Here is a 26,950-nt window from a genome sequence, read left to right on the forward strand (position 1 = left end):
GGAAGCGTCGACAAGAGCATGGTTGTGTGCAAGCTATACAACAGGGGTATCCAAAGTCGGTCCTGGAGGGCCACTGACGTCCTGCAGAGTTTAGCTCCAGCTTGCCTCAATACACTGCTAAAGTTTCTAGTATGCCTAATAAGACCTTAATGAGCTGGTACAGGTGTGTTTAATTGGGGTTAGAACTAAACTCAGCAGAACAGTGGCCCTCCAGGAGCAGGATTGGACACCCCTGCTATACAACAAGGAATTAGCGTATCACCGCAGCACATCGAGCCTCAAATATCACAAATATGCTTTTGCTACACTTAATGGCAAACATTGCGCTGGTCTGCTGGACTGAAATAAACAATATTTTTTTGATTAAGCTTATGTATTCAGTCATTATTCAATGGTATGCTAAAAATCCATGTGAAAAATTGGGCTACTTCTCATTGTTCCAGGTCAAATATTTATATGCAATTAAAATGCGATTAATTTCGATTAATTAGTTACAAAGCCTCTAATTAATTAGATTAATTTTTTTAATCGAGTCCCGGCCCTAATAAAAACACATGAATAGTTTTTTTTTTCCAATAGGTAATTTTATTTAAAATAGTATGTTACAATGCTTCAACCTACATGATGTTAATCAAAGGTTTTACTTTTTTTTTTTTATAACTCTGGTTAGTTTAACCTTCACACATTTCAGATATAAAACTATTGTATCCCGATATTGTTAATTTATGCCATTATCTAGGCTACATGAAATAATGCACGCCTGTTTACCTCCTTCACGTAGCCTATGCATTATCTTTTTTCATACAAAGCCCCTTCCTAAACCCATCACAGCAAAGTCCTTGTTTCAATCCCCTCGATTTAGCAGAAAAATAAATTAAAGTTCTCAGTCAGAAAAGCTACAAAGACTCTGTCAGTACTACATAGAAGCAGTCAATTTTTTACAGATGAAGCGTAGAACACAGACAAATAGCAGTTAAACTGGTCAGTAATCGTCCAAACACACCAATTTTGGGGAAAACACTGGAAAACATTAATAACACTTTCAGGGTGGGCCAAAAGTTAAGAAAACACTCAGTGGAAGGATAAGAGTAGGTTAGTGTTTTAAGTTTTAAACTGAAGCGTTATGATCTTAAATGGTGCAGTTCAAGTTAATGACAAAAAAACAAACAAATAATCATCCATGTTATAAATACATTCTGGTACATTCATATTCTTCCCCCCCACCCCGGCACATTGACACAAAATAAGAAACACTGACCAAACAATTAATATTTTAGCGCTGGTGAACATTACGAGGTGGAACACTTTTGACATTTTCCAAACAACACGAAAAGTGTCGCACCTGCACTCCTGACGAAAGGACAAATTACACGACTGTAAAACACACAAGCCTAACGTATTTTTTTTTTTCATTCACATTGATAAACTGGCTGAACTAATCAAACACGGAAATAATCAGGACTGAAGACAAATTAAATGTTTGTAAATACGATTAGACCACAGATGCTACTGTGCTGCTGTAATAGGAGCCTTTACTCTAACCAGAGAGCAATCTGATGTAGAACACACACGCACGCACACACAATATACAAACTCACTTATTGATCAAGGTATCGTAGCCAAGGTGGCTTAAGTATTTGGATAAGGATAAGCTCATTTATCACAGTATTGTGCTGGAGTGGAATGGTCAAAGCTTCTGACTCGCATTAAACATGCATGTCTGTTGAGAAAATGTTAAGCTGTGCCTTGTCCTATGATGAGGGGGGCGACTACGGTCCTTTATGGTACATCTTTTTGGCTATACCATTTTCTCTACTATGCATTGAAAGAAGAGACAAATAGCAAATGTAGACCACTACAAAAAAAATCTGGCTGTTATTTTAGCACACTGTGGGGAATTTGTACTTGAGTTTGTGACTAGTTGCCTTTTGCTGTCTTAGTTCTTATTCACCAAAACATAAGAGAGGAACGTGATAAGACACTTGTGAGATCCCATTATTCTCAGTCTGCCCAGGTTTTTCCTTCAGATCTTGTCAGCAGGTAAGACGTGGTGCTCTTGTCTTTCTATGAGGGAAGCCTCTGCAGTCTTGAACAATAAATAACACAAAAACAAACAGACGAGGACTCGCTCCATGATTTCCCTCTGAGGCCAACAAATAAACTGAACAGAAATAAACTGTCTCCTGAGCGCATCTACTTATGTGTTTGATGCTGGGGCCCCCTACAGGTCGCTTGCGCATACTACACTTAACCTTAAAGGGATAGTTCACCCAAAAATGACAAATCCGTGATCATTTACTCCCTCAAGATGAAAAACATGTATGAATTTATTTCTTCTGCTGGACACAAAAGATATTTTGAAGAATGTCGGCAACCAAACATTGACTTTCACCATCCATACTATGGAAGTCAATAGGGTGCATCAACTGTTTGGTTACAGACATTCTTCAAAATGTCTTTTGTGTTCATCAGAAGACAGAAATTCATACACATTTGGAACAACTTGAAGGCGAGCAAATGATGACAAATGAAATTTCTGTGTGAACTATCCCTTTAATATCTGTCCATATACACTCCTGTCCTTAATTACACAATCACACATGCACACACACACACACACACACACACACACTTCCCATGCTCCCACAGACTTGTTTCCTCCTCATTTAATTGAAATAAAATGAGATCATTTTAGCAATACTGGGAAAATCAAGCAATAATCCCATCACAATATTATTTTAGAGAGATCCCACACTAATTGTTTGTATGGTGACCTTGCTACACAAATGTATATATATATATATATTTTTTGTTAAGGCATGACTTTCCCCTCCCATATATATAGTTGTCATACAATTGTGATAGTGGCTGCCACTCCAAATCACAAAGTGGTCATTTGTTACTACGCTGCCCTGACAACAGTGCCGATGCAGCTCTACTTTAACTAATGCTCTCCAAAATCCAGCCAGTAGACTTCAAGAGCTCGTCTCCTAAACCAATACGCGGAAGATCTTTAGATCTCGTCCTATGTGGTATTTTACATGTACTTATGCGAGTTCAAAGTATCTATAGATGAAATGACAGCAGAAAACCATTGGTGCCCTTGATCTGGGGTGAAACATCCCTGCAGCGTCTGCTTTGCCATGACGATGGCGTTTTGCATTGCTGTGGTTGCCATATGGAAAGCTCTGCATCTCAAAGGCACACTTTTGTCTCCGTGGAAACGTGGTTGGTATGGTGTCGCTGGGGTGTTGCCGTGGTAACATGGTCATTATGGTGGTCTACTCGAGTGTGATGATCCAGCGCAATTTATGCTGTTCCACAGGGGGTCTAGAGAGGGGTTTTAGGAAGTTGCAATCTCACCCCCTAGGTGGCGCCATCCCTTCTGTTGCTCCAGCGGCGAGAGGTAATCTGAAACACAGAAGAGTTTCATTAGCTTTCCTAAACATTTAAAGGAGTTAAAGCTGATTTTATAAATTATGCCCGCTGCTTCACAGGTTCTTTATGATTAACATTCCCATTAGAGTACACACTGGCCATGTTCAAGAGCCTAGAATAGGGTAACTTGGCTATGATAGTGAATATTACTCACTCGATCTCATTAAAAGTTCAGTTTAAAGTTAAAGACTAATTTTGTATCAACCAGCGAAAAATGAAAACAAGATAAATCAATAAATTCTTACAGTCTTGACCACTAACTTTTGCTTTCTATTTCAGATAAATGCTGTTCTTTTGAACTTTCTATTCATCAAAGAATCCTAAAAAAAGGTTTTACACAACTGTTTTCAACATTGATAATAATCATAAATGTTTCCTGAGCAGCAAATCAGCATATTAGAAGGATCATGTGACACTAAAGACTGGAGTAATAATGATGAAAAATCAGCTTTCAATCATCGGAATAAATTACATTTTAAAATATATTCAAATAGAAAACAGTTATTTTGCATTTTATTAGTATTTCACAATATTACTGTATTTTTAACAAAATAAATATATATATTGCAATTAATCAATGACAGCACTAAAAAAACATATACATAAAAGTATATGTAACATATACATAAAAGGTACATAATTTATTATATATATATATATATATATATATATATATATATATATATATATATATATACACACACAATTTTTATTTATTTTTAAATGTATGATTGTGAAAATTTATAAATTAAAGTATATTTTAATATATCATACATTATATTTCTTATAAATTAATATTTAATAATCAATATCAAAATAATTTGATTTAATTAATATAATTATAAATTCAGTACAGATTTGTTTCTTTATTATATTATTTTAAATAATTACTTTGCACAAGCACAACTGTTGCAGTGTTCAATAATAAAAAAGCACATTTGCTAGAGTATTTCCTATCTATGCTTGCCCACAGTGCATTTGAATCAATGTTTCCTGCATTTTGTTTTACATAATAAAGGAATACATTTCCATTATTTGATCTTCCTAGAAGGTTCAGGGTTCATTTTATGCACTGATGGCTGAAATGAGCATCACACGCATGACATGTGACTTTGTACTCATACTTGAATGTAAATGTGGCAAGTATGAACCAGTATTTCTGGTTTCTGTGCGAGTATGGTCATCACATGAGTACGCTTGGAAAAATCCCATTAACTTGTGCGTGATAAAATAAGGGAAAAAGGTTCTTACCATTATTACTACAGTTCTTATTGCCTTTGTCTGAGGCCTCCTCTTCAACCTTTAACACATAAGAGAGAAACTCATTAACAAATGACAAGAAAGGTAAAGAAGCTAAAACAGAAATGTGTGCAAGTTATGAATACCTCTTTCCTCCATTTCAGCTCACAGAAAATCCTCTCAAAGCACTCGTGCATGTAGTTAAACTGGAGAAGGGAACGCAAGAGCACAAACAGGGCTTATTTCAGTTCAAAATGTTCTGACAAACATAATTCAGCAGGTAAGTAATGAAGCAATCATTTTTGGGTGACTTACATAAGGAGTGAATATTTTGACCCATCGAGGCTTCTTTTCTCCCCGTGCATACTCAAAGCAGAAGGCCATACCCTCCTCATCTGTGTCCCACCTTTGCATCTCTGACCATTCGAACACAATTACCTGATTCTAAAAGAGCCAGAGATAAAGTGTTACTATGGGTCGAACAAATCAAACACGTTCTCATAAAACCACCAATCACCAGGTTAGCGTACGACACTTCTCACGCCGGCTTCACACTGCACGCGTAAGCAGGGCGTAGGCAGCGCTGAAGCAGCGCGTGTGTAAAGCAGTAGCAGCGCGCGCACTTTTTCCTTTCACACAGGCAGCGTTTGTCGCGCGCAGTTGTCACGCGCAGTTGTATACAGAGTAGGCTACTCTATAATGGATAAGTTTGCATTTCTCTTTAATGTATTTGAAATGGAAATAAAGCAAAGATTCAGATTTATCATGAAGCATTTATCATTATTTTTAAAAAATCGTTTCACTTGTTTCTGATGTTTTTTTTATTTCGTTTAGTGCGAGTTTTTGATAGAAGAAAGGCCATCGCACTATATGTCCATGAAAAGCACATTGCTAAAAAGAGAAACTCTCTTTTATTTCGTCTTGAAATATTGGATAGGCATCAAATTTACATGCATTACCCATCATAAACCTCTTAAAGATAATTCATAAATGACTGTAATAACTAAGAGGAAGCTTCTTAATGATTTATCGAATAATTAATAACTAAATGAGCAAATTATCTAACAACGTTTTTAAAAAAAATGACAAAATAACGCACATCATAGTCTATCTACATGTCTATACTGTTTGTGTGCTATATTAATGTGTGTATATTCTATTTACCTATCCATATTTAGTTGTTCGTTCGTGAGACAACGAAAGACTGTCAAAAACACTTAAAAATGACGTACCATCAGCACCAAGAGCCGCTCACGCTCACCAACTTCCTCCCATGCTTTTTCCTTCACTTGCAAGTCTTTATAAAGCAAACTGTGTGGATCACAGAGAACTGTGTGCTTCTAAACCTCCACGATGAGAGTGTCATCCATTGCTGTCTTTCCAGGACAGGTGCACTCTGAAGAACACTGCCTGTGACACCACTTGCTTTTTGTTTATTGTTTCTGTTATGCCAGCATATAGTTATAATATATACATAATTTAATTCATATTTAATTTAAGCTAAACTGGCATACATTATTTAAAATTAGTTTTGTAGTTCAGGCAAAAACTTATGGCAGTGACTTCGTTTTTTGTGTAGAACTTTTTTTTCTTCCACAGCGCCGGATGTCATATGGTGACTGAGAAACACACGGAACACTTCACTAAATTATTTCATGGTTAAATGTGTTATTTTTCATGTTAACCAGGTTAATTTTGATCAGAACAATATACTGTGGCTTTAATTCATCGTGAGCAGCGCGTCAAAAATAGACCTGGCGCCGAAACGATCGCGGCACTGCCGCTTCTGCTCTGCTCCTGCTACGCGCTGCTGCGCTGCCTCTGCTGCCGGTGTGAATGCACTCATTGATTAACATGGGCGCCGAAAAAAATACGCGCTGCTTACGCCCTGCTTACGCGTGCAGTGTGAAGCCGGCGTCAAACATTAATCGACCTGACGACCATATACACCTTAAATCTACACCCTAAATGATGCCTGTACATTCTGAGCATCATTTACACACCTCAAGAGTGCCATCCTCAGTGCAGGCGTGTAGTTTGAAGTGCTTCATGCTGACGGCCGTGATCACATGACCTTTCCTCCGCGAGTCACATGCACAGTGAGGGAAAGTCACCTCGTTATATCCCTCACATGAGCGCAAAAGACTCAGATACTGCGAGAGAAAGACAGAAGAAAAAGAAAACAAATGTTCATTTTGTGTTGAAACAAAATGCCTTCACATATTTTTAATAGATTTTGATTTGTGTTAAAAAGGTAGTGTTACAGGTTACATTTCACCTCTAAATATGAAAAAAATAATAAATACAATTCAATGTATTGTACCCAATGCTGTTAAAAAAAAACGTATATAAATATAAAATATAAATATTAGACAAAAAACATGAAATAAAAATGTTACCTCGGTAAAAAAACTGAAATAAAAAATGTTAAGAATTTACAATGTGTAATCCCTATTAATAAATATTTAAAAAACAAAATAATATAGAAAAAGACAAAAAACAATAAAAACACTAAAACTTACAATGAAAGAATATAAAAAAGATTATAGAAAATAAAGAAAAATATAACCGTGTATAAATAATACTAAACTTACACTTTGTGCCATATTGTGTTTCATTTTGGCATTACTTTAATGATAATTATTATTTTGCCTTAAAGTAATAAGGTGTAATGTAATAGAAATGGACTGAAAACTAAACAGGAAAAAAAAGTTACAGTACTAAATAAAAAAAAAAAAAAAAAATTATACCCCAAATCGTGCTTGTTTTTATTATTTTTATTAAAATAATTTTTTATTTTTTAGGTGAAATGTGACCTGGTCATCTTGTTGATAGGTTTTCATTGAAAAGATAAAAGCATTTAAACGCACAAAAAAGCTATTAAATAAATAAATGTATTTAAAAACACATTTTATGACGGTTAAAGTATGAGAGACCGTTGTCATCTTTCTCTGTTCTGCTAGTTTCTGCAGCTGGTACGCTTTATCCTCTGCTTTAATGAATCCCTTCTTCACATCATCCTGTGCCTGAAGAAAAGAGACCAAAACACAGAATGTAAGACAAGAGAAGCTCTGATACCCTGGATACCAGCCAAATTTAGCCCCGCCCACAACATTAGAGGTCGGGCAGTTTGGTCTGGACCTGATCCGTTGTGGATTAACTATGCCAGAACAGAAACTGTTCGGACGAATCAAATTATTAGGGTGGGCTTTATACGATGATGGACAGATAATGCAACGTAATCATCCACGTCACCAGAGTGCTGGGGTTGAATTCGTTCTAATCCTAAACAAAGACCTTGTTAGTATATGCATTCACCTTTTACTCTCAAAAATTGTGTCAGTAAATACTCTTTATATATATACATATACATATATATATATATATATATATATATATATATATATATATATATATACACAAATACTCTTAAATTATTTTTTACAACATTGGCAAAGATCGTTTACACTCATTTTCTTCTACTTCTTCCAGCATGTGAGCAGTTAATATCTGTTGTGTCTTTTGTGAACGATTCGTTCTTTTCGTACAGGATCTTCTGCACTCAAAGCCTGTGGGACTGGGAGTCAGTCGAATGACTGGAACCTGAAGACTCGAGAGGTGAACTAATCATTTCTGTTTTCAGGACTGCACATATTGCTTATAGGGCTGCCACGGTCCAGATCAGACATGATGACGGAATTAATGACTCCAACCCGAAGACAGGAGGGGTGAACGTTACTAATCTTTCCAGGGAACAGGCATGAAATAAATGTGAAGTGACGAAAGAAAGAACCACTCTGATTCGGATTCGGAGGTGAGGTTAACTAACAGACTGCATAGCCTGAAGGCCCAGCTGAGTAATTAATGAATAATTTCTTAAAGTTTGAACGAGAACTCTGAACTAGATTCAAAGATCCGAGTCCGTAAAATGATCCGAACTTCCCACTACTATCGCCATTCGCGTAACATACGCCATTTACTCCATTGTTCTGATTGGTTGTAGGTTTATCCAATTAAGCTCTTTCCTGGTTCGGTTAAAACACGCCCCAATAATCACATCCCAATGGAGCAGTATCAGACTCAAATCCTGAGTAAAATTCAGTATGACGATGTCAGGCTAATGATTATATGAGGTTAAGCTGAAGTACCGTTAGCCCCGCCCCTTTTCAGAGCTGCACTCTGTCTTCTGTTTTCGGGTTCGTATGACCTTATGGATTTATGAATCAACTGCTCATTTGAAAATCTTCCCGATCTACTGGCATTTGTTATGACTTCAATTATCGACTTGCAGAATAAAACGTAAAGTGAAACCGAACGAGCATGCGCGGTATTAGATGATGCATTAACCTGACACCTTGGCTAGCTGTTCAAAGTGCATGTGTGCTTTTTATGGTCTGCATTCACATGTGTAAAGTGTTCGTATTTATTGCTTTTGTGTACACAGGTACATCATAATGACCATAATAAGGTCTGGAGACGCCATGTATTACTTAATCTGCAATAAAAAAGAGAATTGAGAATAACCCGGACTGACCTGATGGAAGCAGTAGTGCAGAGCCAGTGGGTTGTCCCGCAGCAGTTCCTCTTCCTGTGTACTGAAGAGCCACTTTCGCACCGTGAGACACGTCCCGGGGACAGCTGACGTGTAGTTCTGAACATACAGCTTGTGCGGGAACTCATTAGGAGCCAATTTGCGCACTTTAGGAAGAAACGATGCAAGTGACAACACAGAAAAAAAGGACAATAGAGAGATTTTCAATAAATATTGCAAACAGTTTAATGTTTCATGGTAAATTTACTGTAATTTATTGAATCACGAGATATCTTTATATGAAGAACAGAATTAAATACTGTAATATACACTGAAAATCTTGATATCTGCTAAAGGTACACTGCCATTTAACATTTAGGGTCAACATTAAGAAAAATAAATACTTTGCGTTTGCAGAAATGCAAATTCTCTTTTTAAATAAATGCATTTCTCTATTTAAACTGGCTAGCAGTTTCTCAAGTGTGCTATTTGAGCCAAGTAAACAAAAATTGAGCTTCGCCATATTGTGTAATTTGACCTCATCCAACGGAAGTGATGGCACAATTGCGGCTGTTGGACATAGTGTTGTATTTAAGGTAAAAAGTGATATAAATATTGTTGGGTTTTCTCGCAGAAACTGATCGTTTTGTGTCTTAAGACATCAATCTGTCGTCACGAGCCGCAGGGTTTAATATGGATTTGTATGTCTATGTGTTTTTTACTCTCATAGAAAAACACCCCATTGACATGCGTTATACGAGCAACGGTTTGAAGTTAAAAATCTTCATTTGTGTTCTACTGAAGAGACAAAACACACCTTTTTATGCCCTGGGGGTAACCAGATAAACTTCACATTTTCATTTTTGGGTGAACTATCCCTTTAACTAGTTGTTTATTAGCTTACATAATACTAGCAAAGTACTATGGCTGTTTATTAGTACTTATAAAGCACATATTAATACCTCATTCTGCATGACCATATTCTACATCCCTTAATCCTACACAATACCTAAACTTAACCACTACAACAACTATTACTTAACTATACTTAACTATTAATTACCAGTAAATTAGGAGTTAATTGAGGCAATAGTGTATGTGTTCCCCAAGCTAAAGTTCGACTAAACATTCTTCTATAAATGTATGTAAGAAGGGTTTTGCTAATGATTTAAACAGAAATTCGTTCTGTTCATGTTTCATTAACAAGGCCTAATGTCCTTATGAGCTCAGTAGCACCTTATCGGAGCTTGCCAGCTGGGGCAAAACATTGTTCATCTGATTAAGAAGAGATCACAAAGTGGCAGTTTATCATCACAAAGTGCAATTACTTTTGACTTCATAACAAGGTCATCTGCTTTCCTGTGTGAATATAGAAATGCTTCCTTCCCTTCGTGTTAGAAACTAGCTCAAAACACAGACACTTAAAGGAAAATGTATTTGCTCACCAAATGAGTGGTTAATAACTTCAAAGAGAGCAAAGTAACTGGCCATGATGCTGTCCATCCCAACCTTCACGACAAGAGCCTGCAAAAGGGAAGATTATACTTGTTTATGAACAGGATGAGCTTCTGTTGAGGTCACATAGTTGATATTTAAAGGGGTCATGGATTTAAAAAATATTAATTTAATATTAATAATGTTAATACAGTTTTTTTGTGTGCAAAAAATGAATAAAATATTTATGCAGAAAAAAATCTCTCAGTTAGCTCTCATTCTGAACCGGTCTGATTATTTAATGTCATGCCAGGTTATGTTGCTATTTTCATGGCAAGAAAAATGTATGGTACAACTATATCAGGTTTGTAAAATAGATTTTTGCTAAAAACTCCAAAAATATTTTTGGTTTAACAAAATAGTTAACAGGGTAAAAAAAGTTTCTCACCAGCATAATCTAATAAAACATGCTTCAATGATAAGAGTTTTGACAGACAACATGTTGGTGGATCTTCTTGGTGAATGAAACTTGTGTTATTCTGGAACGGCCCATTCTGCAACAGGTATAACCAATCTGGTCTCAAACTGATTTGAGAATTGATAGAAACTTCTTCCAACATTGGGGCTGATTTCATGGAGTTCGTAATATATAGAACCCATTCGGTCTGCAATTTGTTATTATTAATATATATGTTTTAGGTCCATAGGAGCAGTGGCAAAGCTAGACTTTTTTACATGGGGGGCCGGGGGTGGTCAAGGCTACTTTAGGGGAAATAAAGACTGTGAATATTGTGTAAAACTTATTGCTTTTCATTGTTTTGGCTGATGCAACATTTTATTCTAATAAATAAGCTACCAAAACTGTAGATACCAGTGAAATTTCACAACTTTCATGACAGACGGCAGGAGATAGGCTATAGGCTGCAGTCATTTTAATACCAAACGCACAATATTGAATCTAACAGCCAATCTCTAATAGCCGACTGTGTTAACTATGAAAGTTACTATTGGCAACTAACGTTACTATTCTCTAAATATTCAACATTAATACGTGATCTGACCCTGTGTCTGAAATGATCTGTTTTTAAGGTGCGGCTCTATTAAAGGGGGGGGGGTGAAATGCTGTTTCATGCATACTGAGCTTTTTACACTGTTAAAGACTTGGATTCCCATACTAAACATAGACAAAGTTTCAAAAACTAATGTTGGACGTTTGATGGAGTATTTCTGTGTCAAAAATACTCCTTCCGGTTTCTCACAAGTTTCGGAGAGTTTTTTTCGAGTATGGCTCGGCTTGACGTTAATAGAGTGGAAGGTCCTTGTATGGGCCGTACGGGCTCTTCTCCCGGTAGGGTGCACGCGCGCGTGACTAGAGCGAGAGAGGAAATGCACGCCCATAAACAGTCTCTCAGGTGCAGATCCACTCGTCCGTGAACACTTATGTGGTTATAGTCTGCGCCGCGCTCTACTTTATTCCTATGGGTGACATTAAGCGACTTCAACGCTTCAGCACAGCATTCCGGGAAGGCAGCGCTGCATTTGAACCAATTTGAACGCAGAAATGACGGGAAGCGTCACAACATCACTTCACTCGCGTCGCAAAGTGGATCTCCACCGTTCACTGCTGTCAGGACTTCACCAAATCATACCAAAGAAGTGTGTTTTTGACGGAGCCGTTCCAGCGATAAAGGTTCGGTCCTGCTTTGGAAGCAGCCAGTGAGTAAAACTGCTTCAAATGTCTATGCTGTTGGCTCGTTGCGTGAGTAAACATCAGTAAACGACACGATCGCGTGCTTCGTCATTCAAATGCGCTAACGGACTCCATTGTTGTTCTATGTATAACGTTACACTAGTCTGACGTTTTGCTTGCTACTGCTAAAGTTTAGTCGCATACAATATTCCATAAACCGAATCATGTCCTCATAAACTGCGAGTAAACACACACAAATGTTGACAGGCCACTAAATACAGTAAATACCACAGACACGGACGTCCTGCTGTTGCTGTTTCTCCTGTTCAATTTATTTCAGCCTCCGAATGATTCTGGATCATATATCTATTAGCTGAGATCGATAGCATGGGTTTCTCCACGCTTGAGGACGTCACCGCTTTGCGCGCTCGTCATTCTTTAGCTCCGCCCACACGATACGCCTCCAGGCACTCGTTTTTTTCTGAAAAGACTCGGTTAAGCCCATATTTCTTTTATAAATATAATAAAACTAAAGACTTTTCGGAGATATGAAGGATTCAATACTACTCTATAGGTACTCAAGATTGACATGAGATTGACTGAAACTGAGTGTTTCACCCCCCCCTTTAAGGCTTGTCAGTAAACGGCCACTTATGATTGGCTAACGCCACGTTAATGTGACGTATGGCATCAAACTACCACAAGAGTAATTCAAGAGCAGACGGCTCACTCAGCTGGCGCAGCTTCTCAAGAGTGGTGGCTGATGACGACACAGCTGTTCCACGATTGGCCGGATTCACAGATGACAACGATGATGTGTGTTTGCGTTTATTCTGACGCCTTCAGTTCCACTAATGCTCAAGAATCTGTATTTTTTATGACAGCAAAAGTTATTTTCATGTAACCATATTTTGATATTTGCCATGTTTATCAAAATAAAACTGATATAAAAAAACAAATTGGCCTCCATTTATTATAGGCTTATGCTGTCATTTATTCTTGCACAGATGGCGTTTATCCTGTTGTCGACAGATTATAATCTATTCGCCTTTGGTGTGTCGCTTGCATCCGGTGTTGAGAGGTGTCAGCCATTAAGAAAGTGAACAACTATGGGCGGGGCCTATAGTGCGCTGATGTATAATCATTCGTCGATGTCTTGGTCTGGAGGCAGTCATGTACAAATGTTTTTACCCGTGATGTCACAGATCCCACAATATCCTAAAAAGCTTTTAGAGGTTGATTAAATAAATGCTTAGTTTATAATGAGGATGGCGTTTAAAGCTATTATACTTGCAGGATGTTTTACTGCTACAAAACCTCATAGATGTCAATAGATCAAGAGGACCCCTTTTAATATGTCATGACCCCTTTAAATAGTCAGACTGTTTTGCATAAACATATGACATTTTACCTGGTAAACCTGGTCAGTGGTGCTATTCTTTCGGACTCGAACCGAAGCTGTGGTTTTATCAGGCAGCGCTATCCGTAGCTCGACATCCGTTATGCCGTTGTGGTTCTATAGCATGAAACGGTGTTAAACAGTGTCGTTGAGCCAAACCACTTCCACACAGATCTATAGAGTTTTTGCAAACATACGTACCTCATTTGATTCAGACAAGAACTCTTGCATAATGTCACTCTCACCTATGATCCGCACTGAGCACACTAAAAAGAGAAAGACGTCAAGAGCGACAGGAAGGATATATATTTATATAGGGTTTAGCAGAAGTGCAGCATCTATGACAAATACTGTCAACAAGTGTACAAAACAATTTCCATAGTGAAACCAATAGTGGCTTTCATAGTGGTTGCAAAGATGACAATATAAAACATCCTTAAACAAACATAAATCATCTGTAATAAGTCATGTTAAAAGAGCCTGTCTCAAGAAGATACAGCGAATATTCCCATTCATTTGCGCCCTGTCTTTTTGAACTCTCTCTTGAAGGAAAGCGTCCTGTATCTGTGTGCTGCCTCTCATGTATACCCTACACGTTCACTCTAGAAATCACTATTTTACTGATTGATCTGTGCCACTTGTATTAGTAATAGCATCATATCAGGGTTCCATTTGAAAGCACTAAGTTCTACAGATGGTGGCGCTAAAGGAAAATGTATCAAAGTTAATTTAATCATAAAATTCCTATGGTTTTTCATTGTTTTATAAGTGCACTTACTAATAATATTACACGTTTGTTTATTAGAAATTTAACAGTGAAACACTGAGCTTAAATGTATATGCAGATAAGATTAACTTTTATTAACAACAGTAATGTGCAAAAACTGAATGTGTAATTCAGTCACAATTTAAATAATTTTTTTTGTAATTTTTTTTATCCTGCTTCCATTACACATTTTTGGGGACCAATCACAATCACGGCTTATCCACCTGGCGTGCTATTGGTGGGTTTAACACGATGACGGATAGAGAAGTGATGGATCGTTGGTCTGATTGTTTGAAGGACTATCCAATTGCATATGGAGTCATTTGAACTATGCCCTGTTAATAACGCTTCTTGTGGTCTGATTATCCAGTTGTGCACAGTCATTTGAACTATGTGTAACCCCTCCTGTATGTAAACCGCCCACTCCAAGCGGGACTCGAACCCGGGTCCCGCAGCATGAGAGTCAGATGTTCTAACAAGGAGGCTAAAGGCTACCACCTCTAGCATCAGTCGCTAGAGCGTCGCTTGAGGTCAGAGTGAGGTTTACTTGCAAAGTGACTACTAGCTGGCCTCTGTTACACTCACCCCCTTAAACCTCATTCCCATCCGGGTCACGGCACCAATGTAACCCCTCCTGTTCGAACCGCCCACTCCAAGCGGGACTCGAACCCAGGTCCTTCGTTCATGGCTCAATGTGTCTCCTGTATTCCACGTAAGCGCTGTTCTATCTGATATCTCTGGTTTATAACACTATTTACACACTGGTCCCACTAGATCTCGCAGTAGCGATGCTATTAATCCTGTGGCAAATTCAAATGCTTTCTCATTGGATCTCTCAATCTCAGCACTGTGTAACAGTGTCACATGAGAGATCGGCCCATGTATGAGCTCACGCTGCACTGTGTATTATTGATCTGAGCTGATAAACGCTCCGTGCAGCTCAAATGAACCATTTGATGTTTCTCAAATGTAACAGAAATGGCAGCTCTCATCAGTTGAGCACCGTAGTGGCTGCAGTGCAAACTCTAACAAAATGTAGTCGCACCAGCAGGAAAAAATGTATATGCAGCCCTGTTACATGTAGCTAGTGTTATGTTGTAATGTTTAATCTTTGAAACAACCCAATAAATGAATGAAACATCTTACCTTTGGAGATTTAAGACAGTTTGGTGGTTATCCTAACTGACCTAAGGCCTAATCCTAGCTTAATCTAAGCCCTGTCTGTGAAACCAGGCCTTAATGTCCTCCTCTCTCTCACCTCTCTCCAGGTATTCCTCCAATCCCCTCCTGCGAGCGTCCAGCTGTTGTTCAGACAAAGAGAAGGGCCACTTCCCTGGCAGCTTTGGGAAGGTGTAGTTGGAGAATTCTCTCTTCAGGTTCTGATGAAGTATTGAGAACTCCCGGTAACGCTTCGAGCACATCTGTCTGCCCGACATGTACACGTTATACACCTAAAACAGGAGGAAAAACCAAGATTATTAGCACTAAACCACAGGCAAAAAGTTAAAAGCTTTTTATTATTGTGCAACTCACCACAAACTTCTCTGAGTGCTGTTCCACATGTTTGTATGTGGGGACTGAAATGGGGACGGCCTGCTTGTCGCTGTAGTCGTAATTGGGCTGCACTGCACTTTCTTCACCGACGTCAAGTCCGTCCGCTTCCTGTGCCGGGACAGAGAGCACGGTCAACACCAGCTCCCTCTCTCCGGCCCTGATCAGATCCACTACCTGCTTGTGCGTCGCCCCCTCGACGCTCACCCTGTTACTGCGGAAAAAAAGGAAAAAAGTGGGTCATGTTACACGGGGGAAATATTAAGATGGATTTGGGGCCGGTCAATCTTTGTTTCTGCTTTTGAAAGAAGTCTCTCATACTCATCCAGGCTGCATATTGGACCAAAAATGTTCTTTTTATTTCTTTTTTTATTTCTGATATGGCAATTACTCCAATCTTCAGTGTCACATGATCATTCAGGAATCATTCTAATATGCTGCTCAACATTTTTTATTATAATCAAAGTTGAACACAATTGAGCTGCTTATTTTTTATTTCAGGATACATTGATGAATAGAAAGTTCAAAAGAGAACAGCATTTATTTGAAACAGATTTTTGAATCTTTATTAATGTCTTTACTGCCACTTCTGATAAATCAAATGCATCTTTGCCGAATAAGAATATAACATTTAAAATCTTACAAACTCCACACTTTTTGAATGGCACTGTATCTCTTCAGATATTCAAAAGCTTATAGGCATTTAGGCATTGAGAGAAATTTGACCACAGAGCAAAAACTGACTTTATTTTAAACATTTAACTGTGATTTGCATGCAAATAAGGCCTTTAACATACAGTTTTAATTGAAGATCGGCATTAAGCATTGAGATTCTCCATAATAAAAAAAACCTCTTCACCATTAAAGCAAAGGTTACTCTCTTTAAACTGGAATAATAAGCCATTTTGCAATTTACAGAAATGTAACCCGGAGTAGTCTATTTTATGTAGGGAACTGCTTGTCTTTTTCAAAAAGTCTCTGGTTAGGACATTTTAGCAGCTGGTTTACAGGGTTTTTCAGCTAATAAAGGTCAAGGGTCACTGGGATCTCTTCATTTAGTTATGAATTGTTGTTTGCATATGCACATGATCCTACCAACAATGACACAGATAGCATTTGCCACCTGCCCGCCACTTATTACTCCCATCACTAATTCATAAACCAGGTGACAGATGGAGGAAGACAGTAATGTGGAGGTATATTTCATCATGATGGCATACAAAAATGAGACAAAGCCGAGAGACCAGCTTTCTACACTACCACAGAGTGAAATCCATTAGTGATTTGATTATATCAAAAGAGTGAGGGAAATTCAAAATGCAAGGCTCTTCTGATATAATTCATTTAGATCCTCAATGGGGGGAAAACATTCAAACAGATCTTAATCTAATCCACGGCATAAACAAATGGAAGTAATGGAAGTGAATATGTTCGCTAAAAATAGAAAATAGAAAAATATGATACTTGTATTCTCTATCATAACTATCACCAGACATAGTGATAAGGATTATTATGGGGTTTCTTAACTTAGAATGTCCCAAATGTCCATGACCAAATCTATGCCAATGTAATGTATCATTCAGACCAATTCAATCTAAAAATCACGTGCTCAAAAACTTGAACATGCTGAACAATGAGTTTGGAACAGGAACAAACTGTTGTGTAACATGACATTCACATGACCAGCTAATAACTGCAATGATTATCTGATACTTCCTCATTTCAGACTGGAAGTACTGTTAAAATTCTAAAGATACCATTGATTTTCTTTTCCTTCTTTAACACATTGATGTTTATTACATTGGACTGAAGACAGGGATGGTGTTTACCAAAGACTGTAAATGGAAAACAGCTCATAAACAAACTCAGCCTTGGTTTGTGAACCTACTCCTCCTTCCTCAAAGGAGTTCCTCAGGAAACCAGCCTTTGGCAAATGAAACCTTTTACGAACTAGGATTATTTCCAAAATGAAAAAAAGGTCATGTCAAAGCAGCTTTCATAAACATGCCTTAGAAAAAACATTACTGGTGTGCATCTTGAGACAAATCAAGGGTGCTGACAGCTCAAACATGCATTATAGTCTGGGAATAAGCTTAAGACTTGTCTGTGAAACCTGATTAACACAACTAGGGTTGTCACAGTACCAAAATTTGAGTCGGTATTAATACAAGTAAAATTGCGTTCTTAGTAACAATTTTCCAGAGCATAGTTCACCCAAAAATAAAAAAATGATGTCATTAATGACTCACCCTCATGCCGTTCCACACCCGTAAGACCTCCATTCATCTTCAGAACACAGTTTAAGATATTTTATATTTAGTCTGCGAGCTTTCTGTCCCTCCATTGAAAATGTACGGTATATGTCCATGTCCAGAAAGGTAATAAAAACATCATCAAAGTAGTCCATGTGACATCAGTTGGTTAGTTTGAATTTTTTGAAGCATCGAAAATACATTTTGGTCCAAAAATAACAAAAACTACGACTTTATTCAGCATTGTCTTCTCTTCCAGGCCTGTTTTCAATCCGTGTTTGCGACTCCGCAGTGACGCTGCTGACGTGTTATCTAGTGATCGACCGATATATCAGATTCCCGATATTTTTCCCGATATTTAAGCATTTTTTCATAATCGGGTATCGGTTTTGTAATATCGGATATCCCGATAAAGCGCCATTAACGGACTGTCTGAGGGGAGATGAGTCAACAACGGTGTTTAAAGGTAAAATAACCTGCATCCCTTAATTAATAAACTTTGTTTGACATAACATTAATGCACAATTGAGATATGCACAAATAAGATGTTATGAGATGATATTATATAGTTTAAACTTGGCACTGTAGAGACGACTCACTGACAGAGTCGTCAGGTAATCCGTTATGTCACAATAAAGATGTAACTTCACATGAATGAAACAAAACAGCCATGAATGAGAGCATGTTGGAAGTAAAAGCACCACATTTCTTTCTTTCTGTGTGTTTATGCTCAGTTGCATTCAGCCGTTCACTCACCGAGTTGTTGCTCCAGCATATATGCTAACGTTACCGTAGGCTATGTAGGCTAAACAAGACCGACTCGTTTAAAACTCCTTAAATTATATTAACGTCTGCTATATGACATTTATATAATAAACATCTTATTAATTACAGCTCCGTGAAAATGAATTATTAGGCCACCATGAATGAGAGCATGTTGGAAAGCGCTAAACTTATTTCTCTCTCGGTGTTGTTTATGCTCTGTCGCATTCTCTCACGGAGTTGCTGCTCCAGTATAGGATAGTCATCGTATGTAAGACCGACTCGTTTAAAACTCCTAATTATATTAACGTCTGCTATATAACATTTATATAATAAATATCTAATTAATTACAGCTCCGTGAAAATGTATTATTAGGCCTATCTCCGCGAGATGTGTAAGTTAAACGCAGAGATGAAAACAGCGCTGTCGTCAGCATTTCATAGACATACACAAACATTCATTTTGATACCGTACTAGATGAGATAAGAAAAAGAAACAAACCCGCGAACACATCATAGCCATTACAATTCCAGAGAATATTCAATCTTTAGTCTATTAAACACATAAACCTTTTAAAACTGTAGTTTAAAAAAAATGAATGCTTATATTTTGTTATGGGGATTTGATAGACTCAACTCTCATTTATGTTCTCCATTTGAAAATATTAGACTTTATATATATATTTTGCCTGTTGTTAATATGGCTGCATTTATAAATAAAAAGTTGAAACAGCATTAATGTTAAAAGGACTGCGCTGTGTTTAAAAAAAAGCTAATTTTTTCAGACTATTTATTGATGTAAATGTCTTTTGTTCTGTATGTAAGGGAGTGAAACCGCAAAAATTACAGTGTTTAAAAAGCGCAGTTAAGTGCTGTAGCTGTAATTGTAAAAAAACAGAAATAACACAATAAATAAATAAATATCGGTTCTATATATTGGGTTATCGGCACATAAACACCCAAATAATCGGTATCGGTAATAAAAAATCAATATCGGTCGATCACTAGTGTTATCTGGTCCACCCGAGCTTCGTTTATAGTCTGAGAGAGACGCACACTTAAAACAAAACAACCTTCGCAAACATGTCTCTAACATGTCTTCGACACAAATGAAGACTTGCATTTTTTGCTCAGCCATATTTGTTTAAACCCGAATACACAGGCGAACCAGATAACACATCAGCAAACATGTCTATGACACTGCGGAGTCGTGAATGCGGATTGACAACAGACCCGGAAGACAAGACAATGCTGAATAAAGTCGTAGTTTTTGTTATTTTTGGACCAAAATGTATTTTTTATGCTTCAAGTAATTCTAACTAACTAACTGATGTCACATATGGACTACTTTGATGATCTTTTTATTACCTTTCTAGACAAGGACATAAACCGTACATACATTTTCAATGGAGGGACAGAAAGCTCTCGAACTAAATATAAAATATCTTAAACTGTGTTCTGAAGATGAAGTCTTACGGGTGTGGAATGACATTAGGGTGAGTCATTAATGACATCATTTTCATTTTTGGGTGAACTAACCCTTTAAGTACTTCAAAATATTGAGTCCTGTTTTGTCTCTCCTGTTGGTTATCACTGTCAATCATCACAATTTACAATATAAATTGTGTTTACAATTTATATTGTTTACAATTACAATGTTTACAATTCAATCGCCCATTTAAATACAGTTGTCAATCCAGAAACTGTACGATGAATCTTTTATTTACATCGTGTTTCCACTTTGTTGTTTATTTATTTGGAACCCGATTAGCTTCCACAAGTGGCCGCTAATCTTCCTGGGGTCCATTTTACAATATCAAAACATTATACACAACAACATTACACTTTTTACAATATGTTATCAAAAGACTAAATACACTTCAATTTGAGTCATTACACTTAGTTTTTCATTACAAATCATACTTTTTTTTTACCATCTTTTTAAAATAAGATCTGTTGCTTATTTGTCTTATACACATTGACAGTTGATTCCAAGCTACTGAGGATCTAAATAGTACAGTTCTTCTCATATAATTTGACTGTGCAAAAGGAACAACTAAATCACCAGAGCTGACCTGCCGAGTAATATGTTGGTGGCAATACCCACTGTAAACCAATTTATCCACAAAAAATATAGGGTTGTTTTTATAGATGGCATTATGCATGTAGCACAGAAGACTTATAGCTATAATGTTGTCTTTGGCTATAATGAAAGGATTCCCGAGCATGTGGCTTACGTTAAAACAAAACCTCTTGCATTTTCAGCGGTGTTAAGTGGACTGTGAATTACTTACTGACGGATAGGCCACTATGTTAATGTACTCAATAGCTATGTTTGTGATTAGCTGGGTTTCCATCCAAACGTGAAATTAATCTTTTCAAAGTTCGCAAAAAAGAAAAAAGAAACATGCTAATTAGGTGCGTTTCCATAAAGTTATTTGAGTGGATGACAGTAGTATTGGTAACCTAATCACCAGTAAATAAAACTCCCTCAACTTAATCATAATGTAACGTGGCTTAAAGGGATACTTCACCGCTTTTTCATATTAAACTATGTTATTCCCTTAACTAAAACGAGTTGATACATACCTCTCTCGTATCAGTGCGTGCACTTAATCGCTCTGACGTGCGGTGACGATCTCTCCGAGGGAGATGTGAGGGAGGATTTTTCAGCCGGGACTTTTTACTGCGCCGAGTCGAAGTACTCTCAGGAGTGCTATTCCGCCACACATTATAGTTCTCCTTTTTAATCCGGCTAGAAAAGCGCCACATTTTATTTTATGTCATCATACTTGATCGTTCAACTATTCGTGTAACTGTATTTAAATAGGGAAAACGTGGAGGTGTTTGGTCGTTTCTAACTTGATCTCTGTTTGGTACCATAGTGAATGAACTGGGCTTAGTGGGCTAAGGTAAATGCTATCAGATCATCACCGCGCGTCAGAGCGATTAAGTGCACACACTCAGATGAGAGAGGTATGTATCAACTCGTTTTAGTTAAGGGAATAACATAGTTTAATATGAAAAAGCAGTGAAGTATCCCTTTAAGAAAGTGGTATTAAAAGACCAGACTTGGTAAACACCGAACTAAGTGCATGCATACTATGTATAAAAAAAGCATGATGAGTCCAGAATTTTAACACAATGTGTTTAATTAAACGTTATACATTATTAATAAAACACAGGCTGGTTTACGGATTTGCAAAAAAGTCTGTACTCACATATACATAGTATATTTTTTGTTATTAGTATTGTGTTTACTGAGTTTGGTCACTTTCTTAGGCATTTTAGAATGTCCCCATCAAGGGAAATGCGTTTCCACGGCCCATTATTTGCATTAACTCTCTTTTGTCAAAAACCTTAAGTGAGCGTAATTTTTTTTTTTCGAATTAAGGGATATTCTGCCAAATTTGGAATGTCCATCATTCGTTTCTGATGCAATACATCAAACTGCCCATAAAAACAGGGTGATGGAAACAAAGCAATCGGCTACAATGCTCATCGCTTGTAGAAACACGCTGTAAACAAAAACCTTTGATACTCAGGGTTGCTGATTTTGCCAAGACAAGTTCCTGGAACAACATTCCTGTCCAAAAACATAGTCTTAACCCTACCCATTATTAATCCCCCAAATCAAAGGAAAATGATAGATAAATAAGAATGGTGTAGAAGCCCCTAATCCTTTAAGCCTAAACTTGGCATCAACTAAAAAACTATTCCTCAAATCTGGTTGATTGAAAAGTTGTTCCAGGATCAACAACAATGTTGATCCAGGAATATATGTTCTACTTGGTGAATGCTCAGACAGCACTCAAACAAGCTTCTTATCCGAATATACCCGTACTCGTCCATACAACCAGTACTGCAGAAATACTGCCTGGTACCATCAACTTTATTTTTCTTAGTAAAGAATGTTACCCGTAGTCCAGTACGTTTGACAACTCTAATAACCAACCATCATCTAAAAAGATCTGTATTTTCAAAGCTGATTTGTTTGAAAAGACTATTCAGTAGCATTAGCCCAACAACTTTCCTTAAAATATGTAATAACCAAAATATTTAACATGTTCCTAAAGATGTTCCCCAAGAATTTCCAGTAAATTAGAGGCAAAATGTAAAGTTCACGTTGATGTTAGGTATACAACTGAACTTGTTGAAGTAAACTTGGCCAAGGCTAAGTAAGTAACAACCTTCATGGCCTTTTGCATTACCTTCCTTTCAGGAAGAGGTCAATGTTTTCATGACATTTTCAATGAATGACAACACAGGATAAAATTAGCAAAATTAAACACTTCAATGAATCAGATCTTGGTCCTTCTGAGTAAACGTAAAGTTAGAGAACAATGAGCGCTAAAAAGAGTTAAGCCTCATTTTTATTTAAAAATAGTCACCTGTACAGTAGCTTCCATAAATGATTTCTTTGTTTACATACACACGCCCTGAGTTTATCTAATAATACACACAATTTAGATGACTGCGCATTGAGATATCCGTCTGGGAAAAGTAGTTTGAGTGAAACAGACAACAGCACACCACCAGCATGTGAGTTTATAAACTGGATCTGACATTGTGAAGAACTGCACCACATTCTGTGGCCTCCTTATTCAACTTCTGATTTTCCCATAAGATAAAACGGTGAGCCCAACACGTCTCATTTTATAATGCTGATCATGTTATCTGTCACACCTCCAAATGACTAATGACTATGACCAGTGGCGCCGTGGCTCTATACATACATAATGTAGCTTATAAATTAACATGCAAAGCAGATCTGTCAAATATTCACTGAGGAAGGAAGACGCTTTCTAAAAACTGTTCTCAATGTTAACACGGTTGCTCATGGCAGTAAACTCTGTAAACTATACCAGTAGATCCAAATACTATTATACCGTAAAATGCCAATGAAATGAATAGTATTAGCATAATTGGCTAATAAATAAGATCATATTTCTGCATAATGTCAAAATGTACTGACAACCTTTTTTGTCAGTAGTGCACATTTTCAAATATTCTCCGGAGAAAGTTTAGTCATTGTTTGAAATGGTCACTGCCAATAGAGACAGCGAACAATATAATACTGATTAGAACATTTAAATCATTTTTACTCTATTTTCGATCAAAATAAATGCAGCTTTGGTGAGCATTTCTTTTTCACACCGACCGAAGAGTTTGAAGGATCTTGAAATTAAACAACTTTTCTTAATATGTTCACTAAAAATATCAGAAGGTGTTTATTATAAAGGTTTGCTCTGTTAAGTAGCAAAGTGGATATATCAAAATGGACGAATATTTGTGTTAAATATGTGCTTTTTAACATTTGTAAATATGCAATCTTTGCTATGTTATGTGGATTGGCTCCATTGAACTATATAAATATCGGTATTGGCCATTTTTAAAAAAAGTATATCGGTTGAAAATGGTCAATCATATGGACATTCTAGGCCAGGATCAAGCACTATTTATGATGCTAACATGTCAAGCGCTGCATCAATCAGCTGTATCTACGATAAGAGATCAATATGACAGCATGATCATGCAACTGTCATGCATCAACAAGTCACTGAGTGAGCGACTCTTCTGGATTTATATGACATAAGCACAAGCTGGCTATAACACACACACGAATTATTCAGTACACCAAACCGATGACCCTGTTGCACAACAAACGTTCTGCTTTTGAGAACTTCCAGTACGTGTTATCTGCTCAAGCCTTACATAATAAAGATCTGTTTATTGCATTAGCAGGGATGTGTTGGCATGCACGGCCACGAAGCTTAAACAAGTCCACCACGGAACCTTGTGCTAATGTAAAAATAACGCCAAGCCACCAGTGACCGTGTGTCAAACTGACTGACAGCAAAGCAAATATATGAAATTAAGTGGAAAATAAAGGACTTACACCTCAAGTATTCTGTCTCCTTTCACGATACCGGCCCGGTCCGCCGCACCCCCGGGTAGCACGGCGCTTACATGCTGGAGAGGAGCGTACAGCTCCCCGTTAATGCTCCGCAGTTGGCCGCCTTCACTCACTTGTCCGCGGACGTTGAATCCGTATCCCGATTCTGACTTTACGATCCGAACCACCCGCGGACCCGAAGTCACCAAGGTCGGGGTCTGGCTACCAGAACCCACCATCCCCGATCCGTTATCGCGGGGCGCTGTGGGCAGCAGTGACGGAGGAGCGGGCCGTGCAGTCTCATCTCCTTCGCTTTCCGCCATCTTTAACGCGTTATTCACCCCCTCTCCTCCCGGAGGCCTTCAAAACAACAAGCCAGAAATACGCGTGACCCGCCCAACCATCACAAGACTTCTTTCACTTTCAGAGACCAGTGTCTTTAGAGGAGGCCAGAAGGCTTCTGTGGAGGTTGTCAGTTTGTTGTGGAGAATTATTTAAGAGGATATCCTTTAACAGTAGGTTTACAAGGCACAACTGAAATGCTGCAATGTTTTTACCATAGCAAAAAAAGAGAAATGATGATATAGGCTCCCAGAATGTTACCCGGCATGTTGCCAAAATAAAATGTAATGATAGGCAATTTTTTGTTACTGTTGTGTAAATATTTGAACTTAATAAAACCACTGACAGGCCTACAGGCCTACAAGTAAACGTTCAGATTCAGATCTTTTTTCAGATTGTATCTTTTATTTGATTTCATGTTGGGACAAGTCACGCTGTTGGCCTAAACATGCCTATTTTGTAGCTACATTGTTTATTATAATAATTATTATTTAACATTTTACGGAATACTGTTTATTTTTTTCTGTAGGCTGTAACAACATAGCTACAATATTAGGGTAGCAGGCCAAATCAGAATTTTTTCTCTGGACTAAATTTAAACAGCTGGTAGTCTCCTTATGCTATGCCCATGTCATTCATCGAATAAGTGTTGTGTTTTGACATTTAGATGACTGTATGTGTGATACAATGAGTGCAACAAATAAATTACATACATTTTGACAAAAAATAAATTTGATTAAAACAATATATCCAAACTATGAAAATCATTCACTGTTGTTCGTTAGAGCATCACCTAGTTGGTTTGTTACCACGATTTGAATAGTAGCCTATAGCACATTTTATTTTATTCATTTTATTTTATGCATGTCTAAAAGTGTATGCCAACGGATGTAGGAAGGAGCTTGTGCAGGTCTTTTCTGCCCTCTCGTGGTATTAAAGAAAACATACAAACCATAACTATTTGGAGAATAAAATGTTTGGTCATTTGTGTTTTTAGCAGTGCAAACAAAGTGGCTAACTTTCAGCAACATTAGTAAAAGCCGTGTGTAAGTAAACTAGCATGGCAATGAGAATCTTCAGATATGCCAGCTTCCGACGTTCACTTACAAGAGTTGCGAACGACACATCACATTTGAACAGCAAAACGACCAGGCTTGAATCAACATTTATACTCACCTAAAGGATTATTAGGAACACCATACTAATACTGTGTTTGATTCCCTTTCGCATTCAGAACTGTCTTTTTTCCTGTTTTTATTTATTTATTTTATGTTTTATAAATTCTTCGTCGTCATTCTTTCTTTCTCCTCCAGGGGGCGATCAACAGGCTTTTCTCTCCCAGTCTACAAGCCACACAGACCTCTGAGGGCATGTTCTTTTGCAACCCCTTCTTCTCAGCTTCAGTAAGACAAGAGGTCCCCAATTATTATTATTTTACATTATAGATTTAACTCTAATTATAACAATGAATATATATATATATATATATTATATATATATATATATATATATATATATATATATATATATATATATATATATATATATATATATATATATATATATATATATAACCTACTCACCTAAAGAATTATTAGGGACACCATACTAATACTATGTTTGATCCCCTTTCGCCTTCAGAACGGCCTT

General features: G+C 37.3%; 1 protein-coding gene across 1 annotated transcript; it reads right to left on the bottom strand.

The window, feature by feature from the left end:
* Nucleotides 1-575: 575 nt before the first annotated feature.
* snx27a (sorting nexin 27a) lies at nucleotides 576-25,451 on the bottom strand. The gene is made up of 13 exons (XM_067424991.1): nucleotides 24,962-25,451; nucleotides 16,031-16,262; nucleotides 15,756-15,948; nucleotides 13,933-13,997; nucleotides 13,744-13,848; nucleotides 10,654-10,732; nucleotides 9,212-9,375; nucleotides 7,614-7,703; nucleotides 6,681-6,830; nucleotides 4,993-5,121; nucleotides 4,824-4,883; nucleotides 4,690-4,738; nucleotides 576-3,411 (listed from the first exon to the last, which is right to left on the bottom strand). The coding sequence occupies exons 1-13, from the start codon at nucleotides 25,279-25,281 to the stop codon at nucleotides 3,344-3,346; spliced, it is 1,704 nt and encodes a 567-aa protein (XP_067281092.1). The 5' UTR covers nucleotides 25,282-25,451; the 3' UTR covers nucleotides 576-3,343.
* Nucleotides 25,452-26,950: the final 1,499 nt, after the last annotated feature.

Source organism: Pseudorasbora parva, chromosome 19, assembly GCF_024679245.1.
Source record: "Pseudorasbora parva isolate DD20220531a chromosome 19, ASM2467924v1, whole genome shotgun sequence".
NCBI lineage: Eukaryota > Metazoa > Chordata > Actinopteri > Cypriniformes > Gobionidae > Pseudorasbora > Pseudorasbora parva.